The sequence below is a fragment of the Carcharodon carcharias genome, chromosome 29 (genome assembly GCF_017639515.1).
Source record: "Carcharodon carcharias isolate sCarCar2 chromosome 29, sCarCar2.pri, whole genome shotgun sequence".
NCBI lineage: Eukaryota > Metazoa > Chordata > Chondrichthyes > Lamniformes > Lamnidae > Carcharodon > Carcharodon carcharias.
Genome location: NC_054495.1, coordinates 6,226,555 through 6,248,083, shown reverse-complemented (window position 1 = coordinate 6,248,083; position 21,529 = coordinate 6,226,555). Strand labels below are relative to the sequence as shown.

Below are 21,529 nucleotides of genomic sequence, written 5' to 3'. Positions count from 1 at the left end.
GGGTTTTAACTTTGCTGCCAAACCTATTATGTGGTACTTTCTCAAATGTCCATAGACATCCATCGACAATCATCTCCCCATCTTTCGAATGATTTCCTCAAAAGCTTTAATTAGGTTAGTTACATATGATTTGTTCAAATGCTTAAATAATCTGTCGCTGGTGAAAGATTCCAGTATCTTCCTTACAGCTGAAGTTGAACTAACAGGCTGTATTGCCCTCCCTCTGCTGCCCTAAAATGTTATTACATTTAAATTTATTCAATTATTGCAAAAGCATTTGGAATTTTCAAACCTTTTTCTTTTAATATCTCTCACCGTACTCTGGGTGCTAGATATTTGCTTACTTTAATTCCTCCGGTATCATTTTTAAACTTGTATTAAATCCACTTTTTTTGGAAAAACATATATTTTCATAAAATATCTGAAAGACCATTACAACACATTTCAAGATAGCCATCACGAAAAGTGCAACCATATTCAACCTTCCACTTAGATCATTGTGCACCCTGAGGTACTTCAATAAAATCAGAGAACATTATAGACATTTCATAATGGTCATAACAGACAGTCGGAGAGTGCAATCGTATTTAGGTTGTCTGCGTAGATCATGTCGCACCCTGAGGTGCTTCAATACAATCAATGAACATTACAGACATTTCATAATGGTCATAACAGGCAGCCAGAGAGTGCAATGGTATTTAAGTTGTCTCCATTCGTCATGTTGCACTTTGAGGTGCTTGAATACAATTCACCCTTTGCCTTATTTTAGGTTCCTGCGCATAAATACAGTTTCCTCTCCTGGAGTGAAAACTAACAATATTTGAGGGTATTCAATTAACATATCTGTTATTTTCTCCTTGTCCGTTATATCCATTTCAATGCTGCCAATCAGCCCATGTTTCCCACACCAATTTGGATATTTGTGTTGTTTTATTTTGTTGTCCCAGTCTTCTGGGTTTCAATTTTTACATTTATTTCAATTTTGTTCATGGACACGAGTTCATGACAATTATATTGTTAGATTAATGGCAAATCTTTAGGAATAAGAATGAAACAGAAGATTATACAGGATCTAAAAAAAACTGCTCCAAAAAGCCATGTGCTTATTCTGTTGGAAAATTCAGAGGTAAAGAAGAACTTAAAATGCTTCCTATAAAAATGGCAGCCCAATGATTCTTGATTGACAAATTGCAGTGAAAGTTTACTAGGGTAGACTGGGGGTGGAGGGAGGCGATTAAAATCAGATCAGTCATGAGCAGACTGGAAGGGCCGAGTGGCCTACCCCTGCTCCTAATTCATATATTCGTTGGTTCCGACACATATAAAGCTGCTGAAATAGTGAACGCCCCTTTCTAGAATAGGCTTACAGCCGGGCATTATCAAACAAATACATAAATTAACTAATTTCCTTCTTAAATCCCCTTCATTAAGTTAGTAACCATCAGCAAAAAAACCTTATGCTAATAGCTTGATTAAATTTCATTTAATAACTTGACAATGTCATTATCTCTTTCCTATTGCTAGTTCAATTGTCCACCGTCTTACGGCTGGTCCACACGCCCGATCTATGTCAGTATCCCTGTAAAGCCCAACCACTTTATCAATATTCCTGGATTCCTTTTCCACCCAAGCTGAAGTCAAGTTTGAGAATGTATTATTCCTTATGGTAATGCAGCACAATCCGGCTCTTTGGTGATTTGACGTATTTGGAGCAGACCAACAGGAAAACACTTAGTCGCATCCGATTGTTCATTCAGAGGTTCCAGCTGGCTATCTTCTTCAACCACAACACCATAACAATTACATTTGCATGGATGTCCTATCGTATTCCATACGTAGCACAGCGCCGACATCGACATGGTGGGGATTATTAAAACAATGGTGATTATGAAGATACAGCCTTGGTTTAAATCTGTGAAAATAAATTGAAAGGTTTAAAACAGCATAATGTAAAATAGGAAAAAGCCCTGACAAGGTGCCTAAAGTGTATTGCATTGAATGGGCTTTCAGAAATAAAGTGTAAAGAACTGAACCTAGGAAGGAAAAAAATGGGTGACATACATACCGCGTGAATCTTTCTAAAAATTGGTCGAGGTCAAGTAAAACAAGTATAGGATCTCTATTGAAGATAGAAGCCTTCCATTTAACACCAGCAATCACAGTGCGAATAGGATGCTGAACTGTAAGTTAAACAAGGACCGCCCCCGCCCCCCATATGATGCGGTTCTATGATGAAAGACTTGATTGAAGTATTCAAAATCCTGAACGGTCTTGACAAGGTGGAGGTGGGAAGGGTGTTTCTTGTTGTGGGTGAGCCCAGAGCCAGGGGGTACTGTTTTAAAATTAGGGGGCGCCCTTTTTAGGATAGAGATGAGAATGTTTTTCTCCTCTCGGAGGGTTGTGAGACTTTGGAACTCGTTGCCTCAGAAGGCGGTGGAGATGGTGGGGGGGGGGGCGCGGAGGGGGGTCACTGAATATCTTTAAGGCGGAGGCAGGTAGATTCTTCTTCGGCAAGGGAATCAAAGGTTACCGGGATGGAATGGCGTAGACAGATGGGAATGTGGGATGAGTAATATCAACAGATCAGCCATGATCTTATTGCATGGTGGAGCAGGCTCGACGGGCCAAATGGCCCGCTCCTGCTCCTATTTTGCTTGTTCAGATTGCACCTTGAGCACTGTGTGCAGTTAGAGTGAGCTGAGACACAGCGGGTAGATTCAAATGGCAGAAACAGAGAAAACATACAGGTGGAAGAGGGGTGGCGGCGGTGATAGGGGAGGCGGTATTGAAATCAATGAAGAAATACGTGCTGATCGAAAGTAAATATACTCCCCACCCCGCCACCCCGCCACCCCCCACACCCCCAAAAAAGCGCTTCAAATTGAAATTGGCAGTTGGCCCCAGGACATGGTTAAAATAGTTAAAGGCAGATTGAGAGCCGACATCAGGAATTGATTCGTGCTTCTCATTGCCTGGAACGGAGTCGCAGATAGAGGAGCGGAAAGTAACATTCTGATCGCATTTAAGAACCAATTCAATGGTGCAGTGGGCACTTCGGGGTTTTTTCTGGGTGGATCAACTGGGGCTTCTCATATCCAGAACTACCTGATGATTTGAAAGTATAAACCTCACAAGACTAACTGAGGTGGTGTGTGGTTAGATTGTTTTATTGATGGGCAGGTAAATAGATGGATAAAATATAACTCTGATCATAATTTAATCTATCAAGAAAACATCTGAATTAGTTTTACTTTAAAGTATCCAAAGTATAAAAGAAAGACAAACATTGATTTATTACTGGGTTCTACTGGTTTTCAGCCGAACCACCCTCCAATCTGAAAATCCTTTCCCTCACCAGCAGTGAGTAATATTTCATTAATCTCAGTTTCACTTATCATAACAACTACATTTTGCATCTTCACAGGTACAGACCTGGTTCAATACAGCTTCGCCCTCGGTGCGATATGATGCCTGACATAGTGGAAACCTTCTCATGTTTAGAACTCAAGGTATGAGGTTTTGAATTAAAGTTGATTAGGTTGATCAGATGATGCATGATAACAGCGGCATTATAGAATTCAACACACAATGCACTTTACAAGCATATGATCAATTTTTACATGGCGATTGTCTCCATCCTGTGGGTATGAAGGACTTGCTTTTAAGTATGATATCTGTTGCTAATGCATTGTTGTTGGCATGGCCTGTCCTTATTGGATCACAAGGATTAGTGAGGGGCAAAGCTTTATGTTACGTTAAATGTCCTAAAAACGGATCCAAACTCAATGACCTAACACCTTTGAATTGGGTTTCATTATGAAAATCTTACTGCGAACTATATTGTTACTAAGTTAGAAAGAGCAACATCGACAAATATTGCTAAACATAAAGCAAATGAGAGTTTCAATGCTGTTAAAATGATCTTGGTGAAATCTATAGTGAAGCATTTACTGACCTTGTAAGGTTTCTGTGGTAACCGTCATAGGCACAGTAATGGTGGACTTATTGATTTGATGATTATGTTGTTATTAATTTGACAAGTATAATCTATCATGATTGGACCTTATTGAGCCAATGTTGTAAACTTGTCCTGTCTTTTAAAGACTGCTTCCATTGTAGCATTAATATGCACTAGGTGGCACTGACAGGGCAAAACATTGAAGTACAGGAATGTCCTAACTTTTACCCCAATTGATCCATGATTCCTTACTTGTCCAATGTTATCAGATCCTTCCATGGCCTCGTTCACCCATGCCATATCTCTATAACCTCCTCTAGCCCGACCACACTCTGAGATATCTCCACTCATCTAATTCTAGCCTCTAGAGCTTCCTTGATTTTAATCACTCCACCAATGGTGATCTGAGCCCTTAACTCTGCAGTTCCCTCTCCTAAACCTCTCCACCTCTCTTCCTCTTTCTTCACCTATAAACTGATCCTTAAACCTGACTTTTCTGGCTTTTGGCCATCTGTGCTAAATGGAAGTTTGGATATTCTGATTCTGAATCAAAGGCTCCAATTGTTAAGAAAGCAGAAAGCCCCACACGGATCTTAGCTGTGCAGTCACCTGTGATTTTGCAAGGAGCCGTCTGCTGTGGTAAAAGATAATACTCAGCAGAATTACAAAATTGGCGCAATGATATTGGTTGCTGGTTACACTTTCTACTTCATTGGCTGTAAAGTGCTTTGAGACATCTAGTGGTCATTAAAAACAGCATATAAATTCTCTTTACTTCTGTATACATTTGAAGGCCAGATATTTGCTGCCCATGTCAGAATTTGTCCCAAATCCCCTTCACCCATCATTCCTCTGCTCACTGACTTATATTCGTTTCTGGTTAAGCAATGCAGCCATTTTGACATTTTCATCCAGGTTTTCCAATCCCTCGTTGGCCCGGCCCTCCCTATTTCTGAAACCTCCTCAAGGTCTACATCACACTTAGACATCTGAACTCCTCTAATTCTAGCATCAGACATTCCTGATTGCAATCGTTCCACCAATGCCAAACGTGCCTTCAACTGTCCCATCCCTTAACTCAGGATTTCCCTCCCTAAACTGCTCTTTCTCCCCTACTCCTTTCTCCCCCTTTAAGATGCTCCTTACAAGAAGGTTTTGACTATCTGCACTCATATGGAAGTTTTAATCAAAGAATCAAATTGTTTAGGGAACATAAGTTCCACACTGCTATAGAAGTACCTCATTATAAGTAATAAATATGTTCCTGGAAACTCATTAATCAAACTACCGATATGGAAGCAGCTTTTCCCGTTGAAATGCATGTAATATTAAGACATGCATTTCAAACTGAAGACCTCCTGTCCTAATGCAAAAATACACCTCATGTGTAGGCCAGAAATGAACAAACCACATATTCAACAACATTCATACATAAAGTGATTCACACACTCACACACTCAGCAACAGTGAGTTTGGAAGGATTCACTGGGATATCAAAGAAGGGGGTTCTGTCCTGTCTCTTTTAGCTTTGTGAAATGCTCATATGGGTTGCTGAATTTTGTGGGCAAACAAGGCCCGCCAGGTGGGGGATGGAGGATTTTAGAGTCCAGCGTGGGGCGGGGGGCGGGTGGGGCGTGGGGGGGGTGGGGCGGGGGTGGTGGGTGTAGGGGAGGTGTCAGTCTTGGGAGTTGGAAATGGGAGAGTGGTGAATGTGGAATGGGAAATGTATGACTGGGGAGTGGGAGATGGGAGATTTGGGAGTGGGGGCTGTCAGATCTGAGAGTGGGGAATGGGAAGATGTCGAATGCGAGATTGAGGAGTAAGGGATGGGAGATTGAGGAGTGCATGATGGAAGATTAGGAAGTAGATTGGGAGATTGTGGAGTGGGCAAGGGAAGGTTGGGGGTTGGGAAGTGAAGGATGAGAGATTGAGGAGTGCTTGATGGAAGATTGGGACTTGGGGACTGGGGCCAGTGAAGGTTGTGATTGGGTGGGAGATTAGGGTGTGCAGGATGGGAGATTGTGAAGTGCGGGATGGAAGTTTGGGAAGAGGGATTGGGCGATTGGGGAGTGGGGGTGGGAAGGTTGGGTAGTAGGGGGGTGGGAGATTGGAGAGTGAGGGATGGGAAATTCGAGAATGGGGTAGAGTGAGTATAATCGGATATAGAATTTTATGAGAAGCTGCATGCTGTAAGCCTCACAGTGCTCAAGCTCAAAGATCACTGCCCAGCAGTATCAGAGAATTGACCATGTTGTATTGGTCGCTGTTTTTTCTTTCTGCCTGATATTCCGTTCAATTTACTTCAATAGAACTGAATCTCAAAAAGTACCTGAAAACTGCTTTTTGTTCTACAATACTAAATAGGTGCAGCTGTCTTTAAGAACATAATAAATAGGAACAGGAGTAGACCATTTTCAGCACCTTGCACCTGCCCCACCATTTACTAAGATCATAGCTGATGATCTTGAGTTTTGATTTCCAGATTCCATGTAACCCTGATAACCTTTGATTCCCTTGCCTAACAAGAACCTATTTACCCCGCCTTAAAAAAAAATCTATGACCCCGCCTCCACCACATTCTGATGCAGAGTTCCAAAGTCGCTCGAAATTCTGAGAGAAAAGAATTCTCCTGACCTCTGTCCAAAAAGGGTAACTCCCAATTTTAAAACAGTGCCCCCTAGTTCTGGACTCACCCACAAGAGGAAATGTCCTTTCCAGGTCCACCTTGCCAAGGCTGTTCAGGATTTTGTATACATCAATCAAATCCCCCCTCACTCTTCTAAACTCCAGTGGATACAAATCCAGTCTGTCCAACCTTTCCGCATAAGACAACCCACTCATTCCAGGTATCAATCTAGTAAAACTCCATTGAACCACCTCCAATAGCATTTAGATCCCTCGTTAAATAAGGAGAGCAAAACTGCACACAGTATTCGAGTGCGATCTCACCGTTGCCCTGTATAACTGAAGCATAACATCTTTACTTTTATGTTCAATCCCTCTCTTAATAAAGGATAGCATTCCATTAGCCTTCTTAATAACTTGCTGTACCTGCATACAAACTATTTGTGACTTATGTACGAGAAAATCTCGAACCCTCTGCACCTCAGAATTTTGCAGCCGTTCTCCATTTAAATAAAACTCTGTTTTTCTTTGATTCCTGACAAAGTGAACAACTTCACACTTTCCCACATTAACCTCCATTTACCAGATCTTTGCCCGCTCATTCAACCTATCTATATCCAACTGCAACCTCCTCATGTCCTCTTCACAAAATGCTTTCCTATCTATATTTATGTCATCTGCAAATTTAGCTACCACGTCTTCACTCCCCTCACCTAGGTCATTGAAGTAAATCTTAAAGAGTTGAGGCTCCAGTACAGACCCCTATGGGACTCCACTCATCACATCCTGCCAATTAGAAAAAAGACTAATTTATGCACACATTTATGCATTATGCTTTCTGTCTGTCAGCCAATCTTCTATGCATATTAATATGTTACACCCTACAATATGCACTTATTTTCCATAATATTCTTTGATGTGGCACCATATCAAATGCCTTCTGGAAATCCAAGTACAGTATATCTACAGGCTCCCCTTTAACCACTGCGCATGTTACACCTTGAAAAAAACTACAATAACTTGGTTAAACATGATTTTCCTTTCACAAAACCATGATGACTCTTCCATATTGCCTTGAGCTCTACTAAGTATCTGGGAACAACCTCCTTAATGATCGATTCCAATAACTTCCTCATGGCAGATGTCAAGCTAACTGGCCTATAGTTTGCTTACTGCCTCCCCACCAGCCCTTCTTGAATGGAGGGGTGATATTCACTACTTTCCAACCTGATGGAACCTTTCCACAACCCAGCGAATTTTGGAAAATTAACACTAGCGCACCGAATACCTCATTAGCCACTTCTTTTAAGACACTAGGATGTAATCAGTCATGACCCAGAGACTTGCCACCCCGCAACTCCAATAATTTGATCTGATGACTTCAATTTTAACAATTTCCTTTCACCCATTCACCTCTTGATTTATAAAATAATTTTTAACCTGGGGATTGCGACAAGCGTTGTAACCAATGGAGATTGATGGATTTTGTTGGGTAAGAGTGCTTTGGGTAACAAAACCAAGGTGGTTAGATACAGAACAACCATGATGCAGTGAATGGCAGAATGAGCTCAAGGGCATCATCCTGATTATAGGATATTTTTTAATGTAAACTGAGGGAAATTAATTTTCATCTGATCTTGTTTTTCATCAATATTTCTCTCACTTGGCTAAGTATGTGCTGTTATATCAAAATATTGGGCTGCCATTTTTACGGGAAACATGTTAAAGTTTTTCTACCCTCTGAATTTTCCCAGATAATAAGCACATGGTTTTTTTGGAGCATTTTTTTTAGAATCCGTATAATCTTATGTTGCATTCCTATTCCTGTTAATTAGCCATTAATCTAACCATATAATTCTCATGAAATTGTGTCCATGAACAAAGCTGAAGTAAAGGTCTTACACAGATGTAAAAGTTGAAATCAAGAAAACCTTGACTACAAAATAAAACAACAAAAATATCCAAATAAAGTAAATATAGGTGCAAGAAGGGTCCATGAATAAACATTTGGAAGCGGCATCAAAATTAACATTAAGCGCTTAAATAAATAAAAATTAAGTGAGATTCATTGGTGTGGGGAACGTGGGCTGATTGGTAACATTTAAATGGAAATAATAGACAAGAAGGAAATAACAGCGGTCTTCAATGAGTACGTCAAATAATGTCAGTTTTCAGTCGTGGAGAGAAACCTGTGCTTATGCGCAGGAAACTAAGATAAGGCGAAAGGACAATTGCATTGAAGCACCTCAGAGTGCAACATGATCTATGGAGTCAACTTAAATACCATTGCACTGTCTGACTCTCTGTGGTGACCATTGTGAAATGTATGTAATACATGTTTAAAAATGATACTGGATCAATTAAAGTAAGTAAATATCTAGCACGCAGAGTAAGGTGATAGATATTAAAAGAAAAAGGTTTGAAAATTACAAATGCTTTGGCAATAATTGAATAAATTTAAATGTAATAACATTTTAGGGCAGCAGAGGGAGGACAATACAGCCTGTTAGTTCAACTTCAGCTGTGAGGAAGATACTGGAATCTTTCACCAGTGACTGATTGGTTAAGCATTTGAACAAATCATATGTAACTAACTGAATTAAAGCTTTTGAGGAAATCATTAGAAAGATGGGGAGATGAATGTCGATGGATGTCTATGGACATTTAATAAAGTGCCACATAACAGGCTTGTCAGCAAAGTTAAAGCCCATAAAATAAATGGGACAGTACCAGCATGGATACGAAGCTGACTGTGACAGGAAATAGAACAGCAGCAAATTATTGTTTTTCAGGTGGGAGGAAAGTATACAGTTGGCTGCCAGGGCTCAGTGCCAAGGTCAATGCTTTTCTTCATCTGCATTAATGGTCAAGACTCCGGTGTGCAGGGCACAATTTTGAAACTGATGGATGACACGAAACTTGGAAGTATCGTTGAGGTTTAGGAAAATAATGATAGACTGAAAATGCACATGGACAGGTTGGTGGAATGGGTGGACATTTGCAAAATGGAGCTTAATGCAGAGAAGTGTGAACTGAAGTGGATGCAGGAGCAGAGGTCTTGGGCTATATTTGCAGAAATCTTTAACATGACTGGATAGGTTGAGAAAGTGGTTAACAAGGCATATGATTTGAGGTACCAAATGGCCTACTCCAACTCCTATTTATTAAGTTTTTATGTGTTCTTGTGCTGGTTTAGACCTGGGGTCAATGTACTGGTGACAGCCAAAATCTTTGAACTCCCTCTCTAACATCATTGTGGGTGTACCAACATCACATGGGCAGCAGCAGTTCAAGAAGGTGCCTTATCACCACCTTCTCCAGGGCAAGTAGAGATGTTGGCCTAGCCAGCGACCCCACACGAATGAATTAATAATTTTAGAAAAGCTGTAATACTTGTACATGAACTCAAGTTTACAGAAATGGGAGGCAGGGCAATAGAGCACTCGAATAGTCTATTACATAGGGTAACAAAGACACGATAACAAAGAAGCAGGGAATATCGATGCACATTCTTCCCTCCACTAATTGGAGCGCCTCACTTGGGACTGGCTGGGTCCATCTGAATGTATTTTGATCTAAATGGAGCATCAAACATCTCGACCTGTGTGACTCACTGCTGCACACCTGATCTCTACCAGCACCGATAACTTAAACAATTACATTGTGAAAACCCTTGCAGGAATCCCCTGCATTCGTTTTCAACAATAAGTGCGCACAATACTAAACCTGGCCCGACAGGTAGAGATGTTGCTTGAACGGCGATCAAATTAATCAACGGGTGCATCAGAACAAGAATAGAATTTTACAGTGTAACTGTTACAGAACAAAATTGACAAATGGTTACGATTGACATGTTTAATCACTCACCTCCATCGGAGAACCAACCTTCATATTTGTTATTTGTTCCATTCGATCCCTGCCTTCCTATTTGTTTAAAACCTTCTCTTAAGTTCTCAAATTTCGGATAAAAGGACAGCGACCCGAAATGTTAACTCTGTTTCTGTCTCCACCGGTGCTGTCCCACCCGCTGAGCGTTCCCAACATTCCCCCCCTTTTTTAAAAAAAAATCTTTGAATGAAGCGACTCTTGCCGACTGTTCCTTGTGCTTATCGACTGATAGAGAGTATGTACATAAGCACATAAGGGATAAAATAATTTGACCTCTCCAGCCTGCTCCACCCAGTCAATGAGATTATCATTGGTCTGATTGTGGCATCCATTTGACTCTGGTTTATTATAACAAATACCGTGCTGTGATTTTCAAGCTGATGATTGAAACATTATCAAAGGAAATAAGAGCAACCTGTAGGCTGTCATACTGAGGATATGTTTTCAATACTTATTTCATGTTTCCTGCCCCAATCAGGGTATCCCATGGCTGTCTGAGCTAAATTTGGGGGTGGCTGGGGATTGTGTATTTAGGATTCCTGCAGTGGTTGCTGCTGGGATCTCTGTAATGCTTCCTGCTGGGAAGGCTGAAATATTTCTATCTCTCCACGCATTTCACTTACCTATTTCTATCCACATATACCATATTTGCTTTGATCTGCCGTTATCTTTTTGGCACGTTTTATTGCATGAATCGGGGTCCGACAAGTTTCTTGTAGCTGTGTTCTGAGTGCGGGTCGCTGAAATACTGGTTGCAGCTGGGGTCGAATTGTTCCTTGCAACCCTTTTTGATGTGCTGTTTGCAGCTGGGACGAATGTACTGGTTGCAATTGGTGTCGATGGTTTGGTTGCAAGAGGACTCGGAGTGCCGGTTGGAACTGCGGCTGATGCACTGGTTGCAGCTGGGGCTGATGGACTGGTTGCAGCTGGGGCTGATGGACTGGTTGCAGCTGGGGCTGATGGACTGGTTGCAGCTGGGGCTGATGGACTGGTTGCAGCTGGGGCTGATGGACTGGTTGCAGCTGGGGCTGATGGACTGGTTGCAGCTGGGGCTGATGGACTGGTTGCAGCTGGGGCTGATGGACTGGTTGCAGCTGGGGCTGATGGACTGGTTGCAGCTGGGGCTGATGGACTGGTTGCAGCTGGGGCTGATGGACTGGTTGCAGCTGGAGCTGATGGACTGGTTGCAGCTGGGGCTGATGAACTGGTTGCAGCTGGGGCTGATGGACTGGTTGCAGCTGGGGCTGATGTGCTGGTTGCACTTGGGGCCAATGTGTTGTTTACTGCTGGGGTCAATGAGCTTTTTGTTGTCATGACAGATGTCATTGAACCTAAAAAGAAGACAGTAGGACACAGTACATTGGTGGAGGTAGTCGCATATTGGTATTGTCACTGGCCTTCTTGGGACTGGGGTTCGAATCCCACCACAGCAGATGGTGAAATTTGAATTCAATAAAATTCCATCAATGACCACAAAACTATTGCCATAAATACCCACCTGGCTCACTAATGTCCTTGAGGGAAGGGAAATCTGCTGTCCTTACCTGGGCTAAATGTGACACAGACTGACAGCAATGTGGTTGGCTCTTAAATGCCCCCTGAACAAAGGCAATTAGGACTGGGCAATATATGCTGAACTAGCCAGTGACGCCCACATCCCAGGAACGAATTTTTATAAATATTTAGTTGCTAAATGGTGTTGAATCTTAAAACCTAATGGCTACGTATCAAATTTTAGGAATAAATGTTATTTATTTACTACAGCTGCCCTTCACTCTATCATAACCCTTCCTTTTTGTTATTTTCTCCAATTTCCCTACCCCATCCCTGCCTCTGCACTTGATATAAAACCTATTATATCTCCAAATTCTCTACCTTTAACTGGAGTTCCTAAGAAGAGTTGTTATTGGAATCGAAACATGAACTCTGTTTCTCCCTCCAAACAGGCTACCAGACCTGCTGAGCTTTTCCAGAAATTTCTGTTCTTACTTCTCTAACGTGTCCCAGTTCTGCTAAAAAAATCATCAACCCATTTTTATTTTATGAATTAATTGAATCTTGCTGGCAACTAAGATGCCTGATTTCAGATAAACAGAAATAATTTCGCGAAGATTGTCTTGGAGCTTGTGGTTATGATGATGGTCAAACTGTCGGTGCCCACTGTGCAAAATGTCTGCACTCTCAATATGTGCAGTTGAACACGGAATCTGCAAGTTGCTGTCAGTAATACCGTACTCCTGCGCAGGGTCCATCATTGCAGATTTCACAGATGCAATCAATGAATTCATGGGAGCTTTTTCAGACTTCAAAACCAATGAAAATGAAATGCTTTGATTAATCAGATGTACCTGAGTTGTTAATGCTGCTGAAACCCGAATTTTGCAAGTGTGGAAGAACATTTTAAAATAGAATGATTTTAAAAATAGAATGCTTTTAAAAATTGTACAATTATCTTTTATTATAGTTTGTAAAGTTTTTATGATGTTTCAGGTCCTAGTTGTCTCACACTTGTCTGTCCTAATTGTTATTTAGCTTTCTGTCCAATGGTTCTGAATTATCATTGCAGATTTATTACTTCTCTTTTGCTTAATGCTTTGCTGTCTGTGCAAGTTCTTCAATCCGATTGATTGACCTGTCTGCGCTGATGCTAAGTGTCATTTACAGGGTCAAATTGGAGCACATGTTGAAATTGATATAGGCAGAAGTTAATATAGTGCACAAATCAATTGTTACTGACGCTTTACAGATCCCTGTCAATTCCAAGACACAATATTTAATTCCAAATAAAAGCACACATCTATTCCTAGTTTCATTTATCATAAATCCCTGGTTGGCTGCTGTTCCTGCAAAATCTGCTTGTATCTCAGTTACAAAGCTCACTCTGTGTACACTCTGGAGTGAACCATTCTGCTCTACGGTTTGAGAAATTAAGTCATGCTGTGCTTTCACAGTGTTAACACTCTTTACCAAATGGGTTAGGGCTCCTTTCTCCTGAGAAAAGGCCAGTGGTGAGCTCATAGAGCACTTCGGAATTATCAAGGTGTTCAGTATTGTAGACGGAGAGACGTTTCCAATTAAGGGAGAGCTGAACTAGGGTCTTCAATATAAGATAGGCACTGAAAAGTCAAATATTGATGCAGGAGATACGTGTTTACCCAGAACGTGTTGTGAAATATGGAAATCGCTATCACAGGGATTGGTTCAGATATGTATAGATACATCTAAAGGGAAAGGCATATGATGGGGAAAGGGATATCAGGATACATTTATAAGAGTTTGATGAGGTAGGGTGAGGTGATGACGATTGTGTGGAGAAAATGACAGCATTGACCAGTTGTGCTGAACATTCTTTAACTCTTCTGTAAATTTTCCTCAATTTCACTTGACCAAGCTTAACAGGGCCCACTGTCGCTGGCAGCCCTAGAGAGGTCATCACACTGAAGCAGTACTAACCTAGGGGATCTGATGCAGCACACAGTAGTGTGTGGGGATTAGAGAAGTTCGTGTGCTCTCCTTAGAACAGGGAAGGACATTTAATAGATTTTAATAATCGTTCAAAATCATGAATGGTTTTGATAGAATAAATTAGAATCAATTGCTATGACTGGCAGGAGGGTGGGTCACCGTGGAACACCGATTTATGATAATTGGCTAAGGAAAAAGAACGGGAACTGCAGATGTTTGCGCATTGATTTGTTGTGATCGGAAATACACTGCCTGAAAGGGCGGGGGAGGCAGATTCAATAATAACTTTGAAAAGGGAATCAGGTGGCTGCTTGAGACAGGGCAATTTGCAGGGCTATGGAGAAAGAATGGATGGGATTGATAGGATAGTCATACACGGTCTGATTCATTGCTGTTTTGTGGAGATTCTGGTGTTTGTACGATTCACAGATGGGAGGAACTCTCCAGAAACTTCCTTTTGCACACCAAACACTGCCTATGCAGGGGGAAAAAAAAGCTCAGCAACTCAAGGGCGTTGTCAAGTGTAATGTTGCCTTAATATATAAAGCTAATATCATTGATCATGTCCGCAGTGGTTGTGTGACCATTACCTGTGGAAGTGCTCACTACACTGTTGCACAGGTTGCCCTCACAGCATTCCAGCGTATTCAGCCTTATGGAAAACTCTGCCAAATTTAGCATGCGGCAGATATTCTCAGAAACGCATCCTTCGGTAATAAAATTCAGCCCAATCGGTACTAGAAAGAGACAGAAAAGAGATATGCCTCAGTAGAGTAGATCATTATTTTTTTAAAAAGTGGTCCATAATCCAGATGTGGAAGTCACTGAAGGACAGCGATAAACTAGCTGAATGGTATGACAATTCAGCGCCTTCACTGTCACTTTTACTGACACCAGCATTTCATTGTAAGATTCATTTTTACTGCAATTCAAACCCTCAGTTTGCCTTTCGAGGGATTTGAACCATGGCCCAGATATGTCAGCTTGTTTTTCTGGAATGTTCACAAAGTAACCAGTACACTCCCTTGCCCACCAAGTACTCCCCAGAAGGCCAAGGTTCACTTTAAGGTCTGCGTATGCATTGGAGAGAGGCAATCTGTGATTGGAGGAGCTGCGAGCTCGAGAGGGAGGGAATGTGTGATTGGACGAGCTGTGAACTAGCGCTGGGGGAATCTGTGATTGGAGGAGCTGTGAGCAAGGGTGGAAATGGGTGGGGGGGGGGGTAAGAGGAGTGGCAGCGTGGAAAGCTGGGGAGGTGGAGATGATGTCTGCCCAGAAGTGTGCAATGTGCGGGGGCAATGGTGGGAGCCTAGAGCTGGACAAGGGCGCCGAGCTTCCAATGGACTGAACTTCAGGGGGTGGGAGTCTGTTCAAAATCATCGATCAAGATGCGTGGGTAGTGGGAGAGCCTAGGAATAATTTCACTGTAGTTGGAGACTGAGAGGGACATGAAGGGCTGAGCTAGATCGAACTGACAAGGCCCACGGAGTTTCTGGATGGCAGCCCTCGGTTAGAGGGGGACCACAAGAGTCCCTCTCATTCAGTAGCCCTCAATGGTCACGGTCTCAATCTGTATCTGAAAGACCCAGAACAGCCCACATCAAGTGTAGGTTACAAACCCAGTGGAAATGGCCATCAGGGCTCGATAAACACACAGACACACTCACAGACTGCGATAAAGATGATCAATGGATTTAGTCTGAAAGGCTATGGCGAAACAGTGACTGGGAATCCTGGACTGCTCTTTCAAAAAGCCAGCACAGGGACAATGGGTCGAATGGCCTCCTCTCCTGATGTATTGATCACGATTCTCTTTACCCGAAAAGAATTCCCTTCAAACTGACAAGAGTGGGACAGGCCTGAAATTCGAAGGGGAAGTTAAATGGTGTATCTTAGCAATGGAAGAGAATAGTTAAACATACACAAAAGCTGCAGGCCCGCCCCTTCCATGCAGCGGCTCTCTGCTCCCATGCACTTCACTCTTTGTTGGCTGTTACTACTGCAGGACTCGGACGAGTTGCTATAACATCCGAAACATTCCAGTCCATTCAGTGTGGTATTGGCGGGCTCTGAAGCACAAAGCAAATAAAAGGCAATATTCATTGGATAGAACCAGTCTCGTCATTCTCCTCAGAACCCTCTTCATACAATTTCGGTTTAACAAACCCATCTGATTCTCGAACGCTTGAAATCGGCCACCTGCATCAGTCCCCGCCTGACATTCCTTTCCAGTTGGCTGCAATGCTACAAATTTAAAACTCACGACCACTACCATCTAGAAGGACAAGGGCAGCAGACACATGGGGGACACCAACACCTGGAAGTTCCCCTCCGAGTCACTCACCATCCTGACTTGGAAATATATCGGCCGTTCCTTCACTGTCGCCGGGTCAAAATCCTGGAACTCCCTCCCTAACAGCGCTGTGGGTGCACCTACACCACATGGGACTGCAGCGGCTCAAGAAGGCAGCTCACCCACCACCTTCTGAACGGCAACTAGGAATGAGCAATAAATGCTGGGCCCAGCCAGCGGAACCCACATCCCGTGAATGAATTTTAAAAATTTATACATGGAGCAACAGTGCGCCATGAATTATTACCCAATTCTCACACAGGCCAAATGCCCTCTGTGTGCCTTGTAGCAAAGATGGATATTCCATGGGGGAACTGGGGCTAACCTCAATGAACAGCGATTTTAAAGGGCGTAGCACTACACTGTGTCCGTCAACCGGTCAATCCGGGTCATGACAGATCGTGTATTCATGACGACAGCTGATAAGTTATACGCCAACTAATTGAAACATCTTGCAATTAAATTGTGCCATAATACAGTAAAACCATCCGTGATTTTTACAGGCGAGTAATCGAACATAATGCAGAACCCATCCACAGAGAAATTTGACCAAAAGCGTGGTCAAAGGGATAGGTTTCCAAGGACGTGAGAGAGGTGTTGGTGAGGCGAAGTGGGGCGGGCGGGGGGTGGGGGGAAGGTGGGTGAGGCGGGAGGGGGGGGTGGGTGAGCGCGGGAGGCGCGGTGGGCTGGAAGCCCCATCGTTTCGGGACCAGGAAGCTGAAACAAACCAAGGCAACGCATTCCGCACATTCATTAAACGCATCCCGTCGGTTGCGAATCAGAATATCACACACTGTGACCTTACCTGCGACTATCTGATCATTACAGTGGTCATTTTGACAGAAACTGCTCCTCCGGGAGATGAATACCACTCCACTATTGAAAGAAAAGTCTTCCAAGGAACTGCGGCACTGTTGTTTAATTCGACTATTCGTTTGTCCCTCTGTGAAGATGCAGTTGGAAGATTTAGGCTTTGATCAATGTGATTTTCGTGGATAGTAATTCAACTCAGCACAGCACAGCACATACCCCGGGCGATGGGGAGGCGGTGACCTAGTGGTGTTGCCACTGGACCAATCCAGGGATCCTGGGTAATATTCTGGGGACCCGGGTTCGAAGTCTAATGATGACTATGAAACCATTGCCGATTGTTGTGAAAGCCCATCTGGTTCACTAATGCTCAATGGGGAAGGAAACCTGCTGTCTTTACTTGTTCTGGCCTTTATGTTACTCCAAATCCACAGCAACGTGGTTGACTTTTAAAATGCCCTCATGAACAAGGGCAATTAGGGTCAGCAATAAATGCTGGCATAGCCAGCGACCCCCGCATCTCATGAACGAATGAAAAAGAGACCATTTGTCAATTCCTGGCTTTTGTCCAGGTGTGTATCTAGTTCTGTGTCTCGCTCTCCTTGAAGCAAAGAACAGTACAGGATAGGAGGAGGTCTTTCAACCCATTGAGTCTGCTCTGGCTCTTTCCTGAAGCAATCTCACTGATCACACTCTCACCCACACCACCCAACCCGCCATATCACTGCAATGTTTTTCTCTATTCAATAGTATACCAAGATTAGAAGGGAGGTGAGGGTTATTTTCCCCCAGAGGTTGGCAAATTGCCTGGAACTCACTGTCTGAAAGAGTGACAAAAATGCAGAAACTCTTACCTACTCAGATATGCACATCAAGTGATCACAAACTCAACAGTGGGATTGGGTGCAGGCATGTGAGTCTGAAAGGGTTCTTTCAGTGGAGTAATTTTCGAACTTTTTTTCTTTATTGCATTTTCCCAATTATTTTACTTAGACCCGTATGCTCCGATTACCAACCCTTGTGGTGCTGGAAAGAATTTCCCCTTCCTTAACCAATGACATTCATATCTCCCCCGATAACAAGGTCACATTATAACCCTTTAAACCACCAACAAATTAATTTCATGGAATGTGTCCCCTTATAATCCTCACTGGGTGTTGGGTTACAGTTCACTCAGGGAGTCCGGGTTATTGGGGTAATAGGCACTGTTACATGCATGTTTTAAACTGGTGCCAAGGAGATCTATGGTAGAGGCTCGAACTCTCTTTCCATCCTTGGCTGACCAATGCTCCAACTTTTGCCTCGTCTGTGGGATGGATTTGCAGATTGACACTCAACCCTGTTTGGGCCACATTATGAATCAACCTCCCTTGACCATCAAGTCCTGGGGTGGGTCTGAATCCCAGAGTTAGGAACATTACCCATTGCGCCACAAGACCTCACAAATCCTGCCTCAAATGACTACACTCACCACTGATTGGTGAGAAGCCAAGGAAGAACGATAATGTTCCTGAATTCAATCTAAAAGAATAATGAGGATTGACATTTTCACTCAATTTGGAATGGGTTTGTTGAAAAGCAGCATTACCGACAATGCTTGTACTTGAAATTGTCTGGCAGCTTGTGGTCCCAGATTTGCAAGTACTTTCTGATAAGCTGCAGAAGCCCGAATTTGCAGAGCAGGACAAACAGTTCAGAGCTCGCACTAGAAAACGAGAGATGGAGAAAAATTCAATGATTTTCTGAATTTCAATTTGAGGAGATATTAATTGAGGCACATTATTCATATTGTTCCATAGAACATACAAAAATTACAGTGCAGAAAGAGGCCATTCAGCTCATCGTGTCTTCGCTGGCCAAAAAGAGAGAAAAAGTAAAGTAGCCGCTCATTTTAATCCACTTACCAACACATGGTCCAAAGCATTGCAGCATTTTGAATGCAGATCCAGGTAGCTTTTAAAAGAGTTGAGCATTGCAGCCTCAACCACCAACTTAGGCAGAGAACTCAGATGCCCACCACCTTCTGGATGAAAAGGTTTTTTCCTCCTGTCCCCTCTAATCCTTCTGCCAGCCACCTTAAATCTATATCCCCTGATAATTGACCTCTTAGCTAGGGGAAACAAATATTTCCTTACTACCCTATCTTGGCCTCTCATAATCTTGTGCATCTCAATTAGGTCCCTCTTTAGCCTCCTCTGTTCTAAGATAAGCAAACCTATCCTATCCAAACTCTCCTCATAGCTGCAACTTTCAAGCCCTGACAATATTCTTGTAAATCTCCTCTGTACTCTTGAGGCTTAGAAGCTGGAGACTTATCACACTTGTCAGATCTTAGAATGCCTTTTCTTACACACAACCCCATCTCCTTTATACAGGTTTCTCTTTTTTTAAATGTAAACCCTATTGTCCCAATATGACGTTTCAACTTTACTTTTCTAATTATAAAAATCTTTCAAAGTACCAATTTTATCAGTAAGCTTTGGGAAAAATAAATACACCATTTGGCTGCTTCTGGCTAAGTGTAACATTTCACTGCCTCTTTTGAAATTCAAACTACTTTGGTTTATCTGAAAATGCAAATGCTCTTTTCCACCTCGTATTCTAAATCTTCAGCCAAGTTTACTTATTTGGCATTTCAAACCGAGCTTCACTTCTGATACATCAAAACCTTCATATCAGCTGTCTTTAATTCAATTAAGTCACACGCACACACACACACAAACACCCACACACACTATCCAGACCCACTATTCCTATTTTACAATAAATTGCAATGCAATTATGAAAATTAATATATTTTCCTGACACTGTACTGCACTGACCAGAATTGGACACAACATTTCAACTGTGGCCTAATCATCATTTGATACAGTTCCATCATTACATCCCTGCTTTTGTATTCAATACTTCACCCGTTAAAGGAAATCATTCCATATGCTTTCTTGACCACCTTGTCCACCTGCCCTGCCACATTCAAGGACCTGTGGACATGAACTCCAAGGTCTCTCACTTCCTCAACTCCTCTCACAAACTTCCCGTTTATTAGGTATTCCCCTGCTATGTTTGCCCTCCCCAAATGCCTTACCTCACACTTTTCCTGTTTGACTTCCATGTGCCACTTCCACACCCACGCAGCCAAATCTTTCATATCTTTCTGGAGTCAATAACTATCCTACCTGGCCATTTTTTGTGTCAACTGAAAATTTCCCAATCATGCCTCTGACATCAAAGTCTAACCTCTGGTCTTTTTGCTGCAATATCTTGCACTTACATATTTCAGGCCCGTGCTTGCTGATCATAATCTCAATAAACACTATATTTACCCGCATATCCAGGGGAGTTTGATAGATTTAATAAAATCAAAGCATTGCGGATGCTAGGAACCTGAAAATAAAACGGACAGCACTGGAAAAGCTCAACTGGCAGCATCTGTGGGGAGAGAAACAAGTTAACAGAATTAACGGAAATATTTGCATTTCGAGTATGTATGGCTCTTCCCCAGAGCTAAAGAGAATTATAAATGTGATGTGATGGGTTTTATACTGTCAAAGAGGGATTGGAGCAGGTGGAGCAAGATACGGGATCAGGAATAGGTGGGAGCTAAGGAGAAATTGATAAAGATGTCATGGACGCGACAACGGGAGTGTAAATGGTAGTAGTAAAGAGTTAGGAAGGTGCTGATCGTGGCATAAAGGTAAGGCAGCAGAATGTGTTAATAGCAGAACAAGAGTCAGCGCTCTGTGAAAACACAACATAGAAACAAGCGACAGGTGGGCCTACAGGGGGAGGGGGGAGGTTGGGGGAAAACGGTTAAAAAATGGATAAAACAGGTAATTAAAAACAAGTTTGATAGATTGACTGAAGAAACAGTGGGCTGTTTTTCTGTAGTTGAATTCCATCTCAACTTCAAAAAGTTTCAAGTTAATTTTACTCTCAACTGAATTTATTTTAACAAGTTAACCAGCGAATGGTAAACACGCATATAGACAACAGCAGATAGCATCAGAGCCTAGTCTAGAATGTGAGCAGAAGAGTAGGGTAAGACTGAGTGGGACAGTAATGGGTCTGGGGAGTGAGAGGGTGGGATTGGACTAAGTGGGTATGAAAGGGTTCTGGGGAGTGAGCAGGAGAGTGATACTAGACTGAGTGGGGTATTAAAGCATATGAGGAGTGAGCAGGAGAATGGATATCAGTGTGTCTGGGGAGTGAGGAGGTTGGGATTAGATGACAATGAGTTATAAACATGTCTGTTTCGATACAGTACACACCTCAAAAACCCAACTGGTTAACAAAGTGATTCAAGGAAGGGAAGCTGCTGCCATTCAGCGCTCTGGGTTACATATAGCGACATAGCAAACTGTTTAATGTCTTCAGGGCAGATAGAGTTTGGGGTATTAGCTCAGTTTCACACACATAACTATAACGAATAG

The 21,529-nt window shown here is 42.4% G+C and overlaps 1 protein-coding gene across 2 annotated transcripts in view; it reads right to left on the bottom strand.

Moving 5' to 3' along the window:
• Positions 1-227: 227 nt before the first annotated feature.
• LOC121271080 (uncharacterized protein YMR317W-like) overlaps positions 228-21,529 on the bottom strand; it is a 52,989-nt gene continuing 31,687 nt past the window's right edge. Inside the window, exons 3-9 of one of the 2 annotated variants that reach the window (XM_041176817.1) lie at positions 18,688-18,804; positions 17,095-17,232; positions 15,859-16,005; positions 14,527-14,673; positions 11,676-11,802; positions 11,095-11,579; positions 228-1,912 (exon numbers count right to left, since the gene is read on the bottom strand). In XM_041176817.1, coding sequence (XP_041032751.1) covers positions 1,662-1,912; positions 11,095-11,579; positions 11,676-11,802; positions 14,527-14,673; positions 15,859-16,005; positions 17,095-17,232; positions 18,688-18,804 — 1,412 coding nt within the window. In that variant the 3' untranslated portion in view covers positions 228-1,661. Of the gene's footprint in view, positions 1,913-11,094; positions 11,803-14,526; positions 14,674-15,858; positions 16,006-17,094; positions 17,233-18,687; positions 18,805-21,529 lie in introns of both variants that reach the window. The other variant, XM_041176815.1, reaches the window with a different exon arrangement.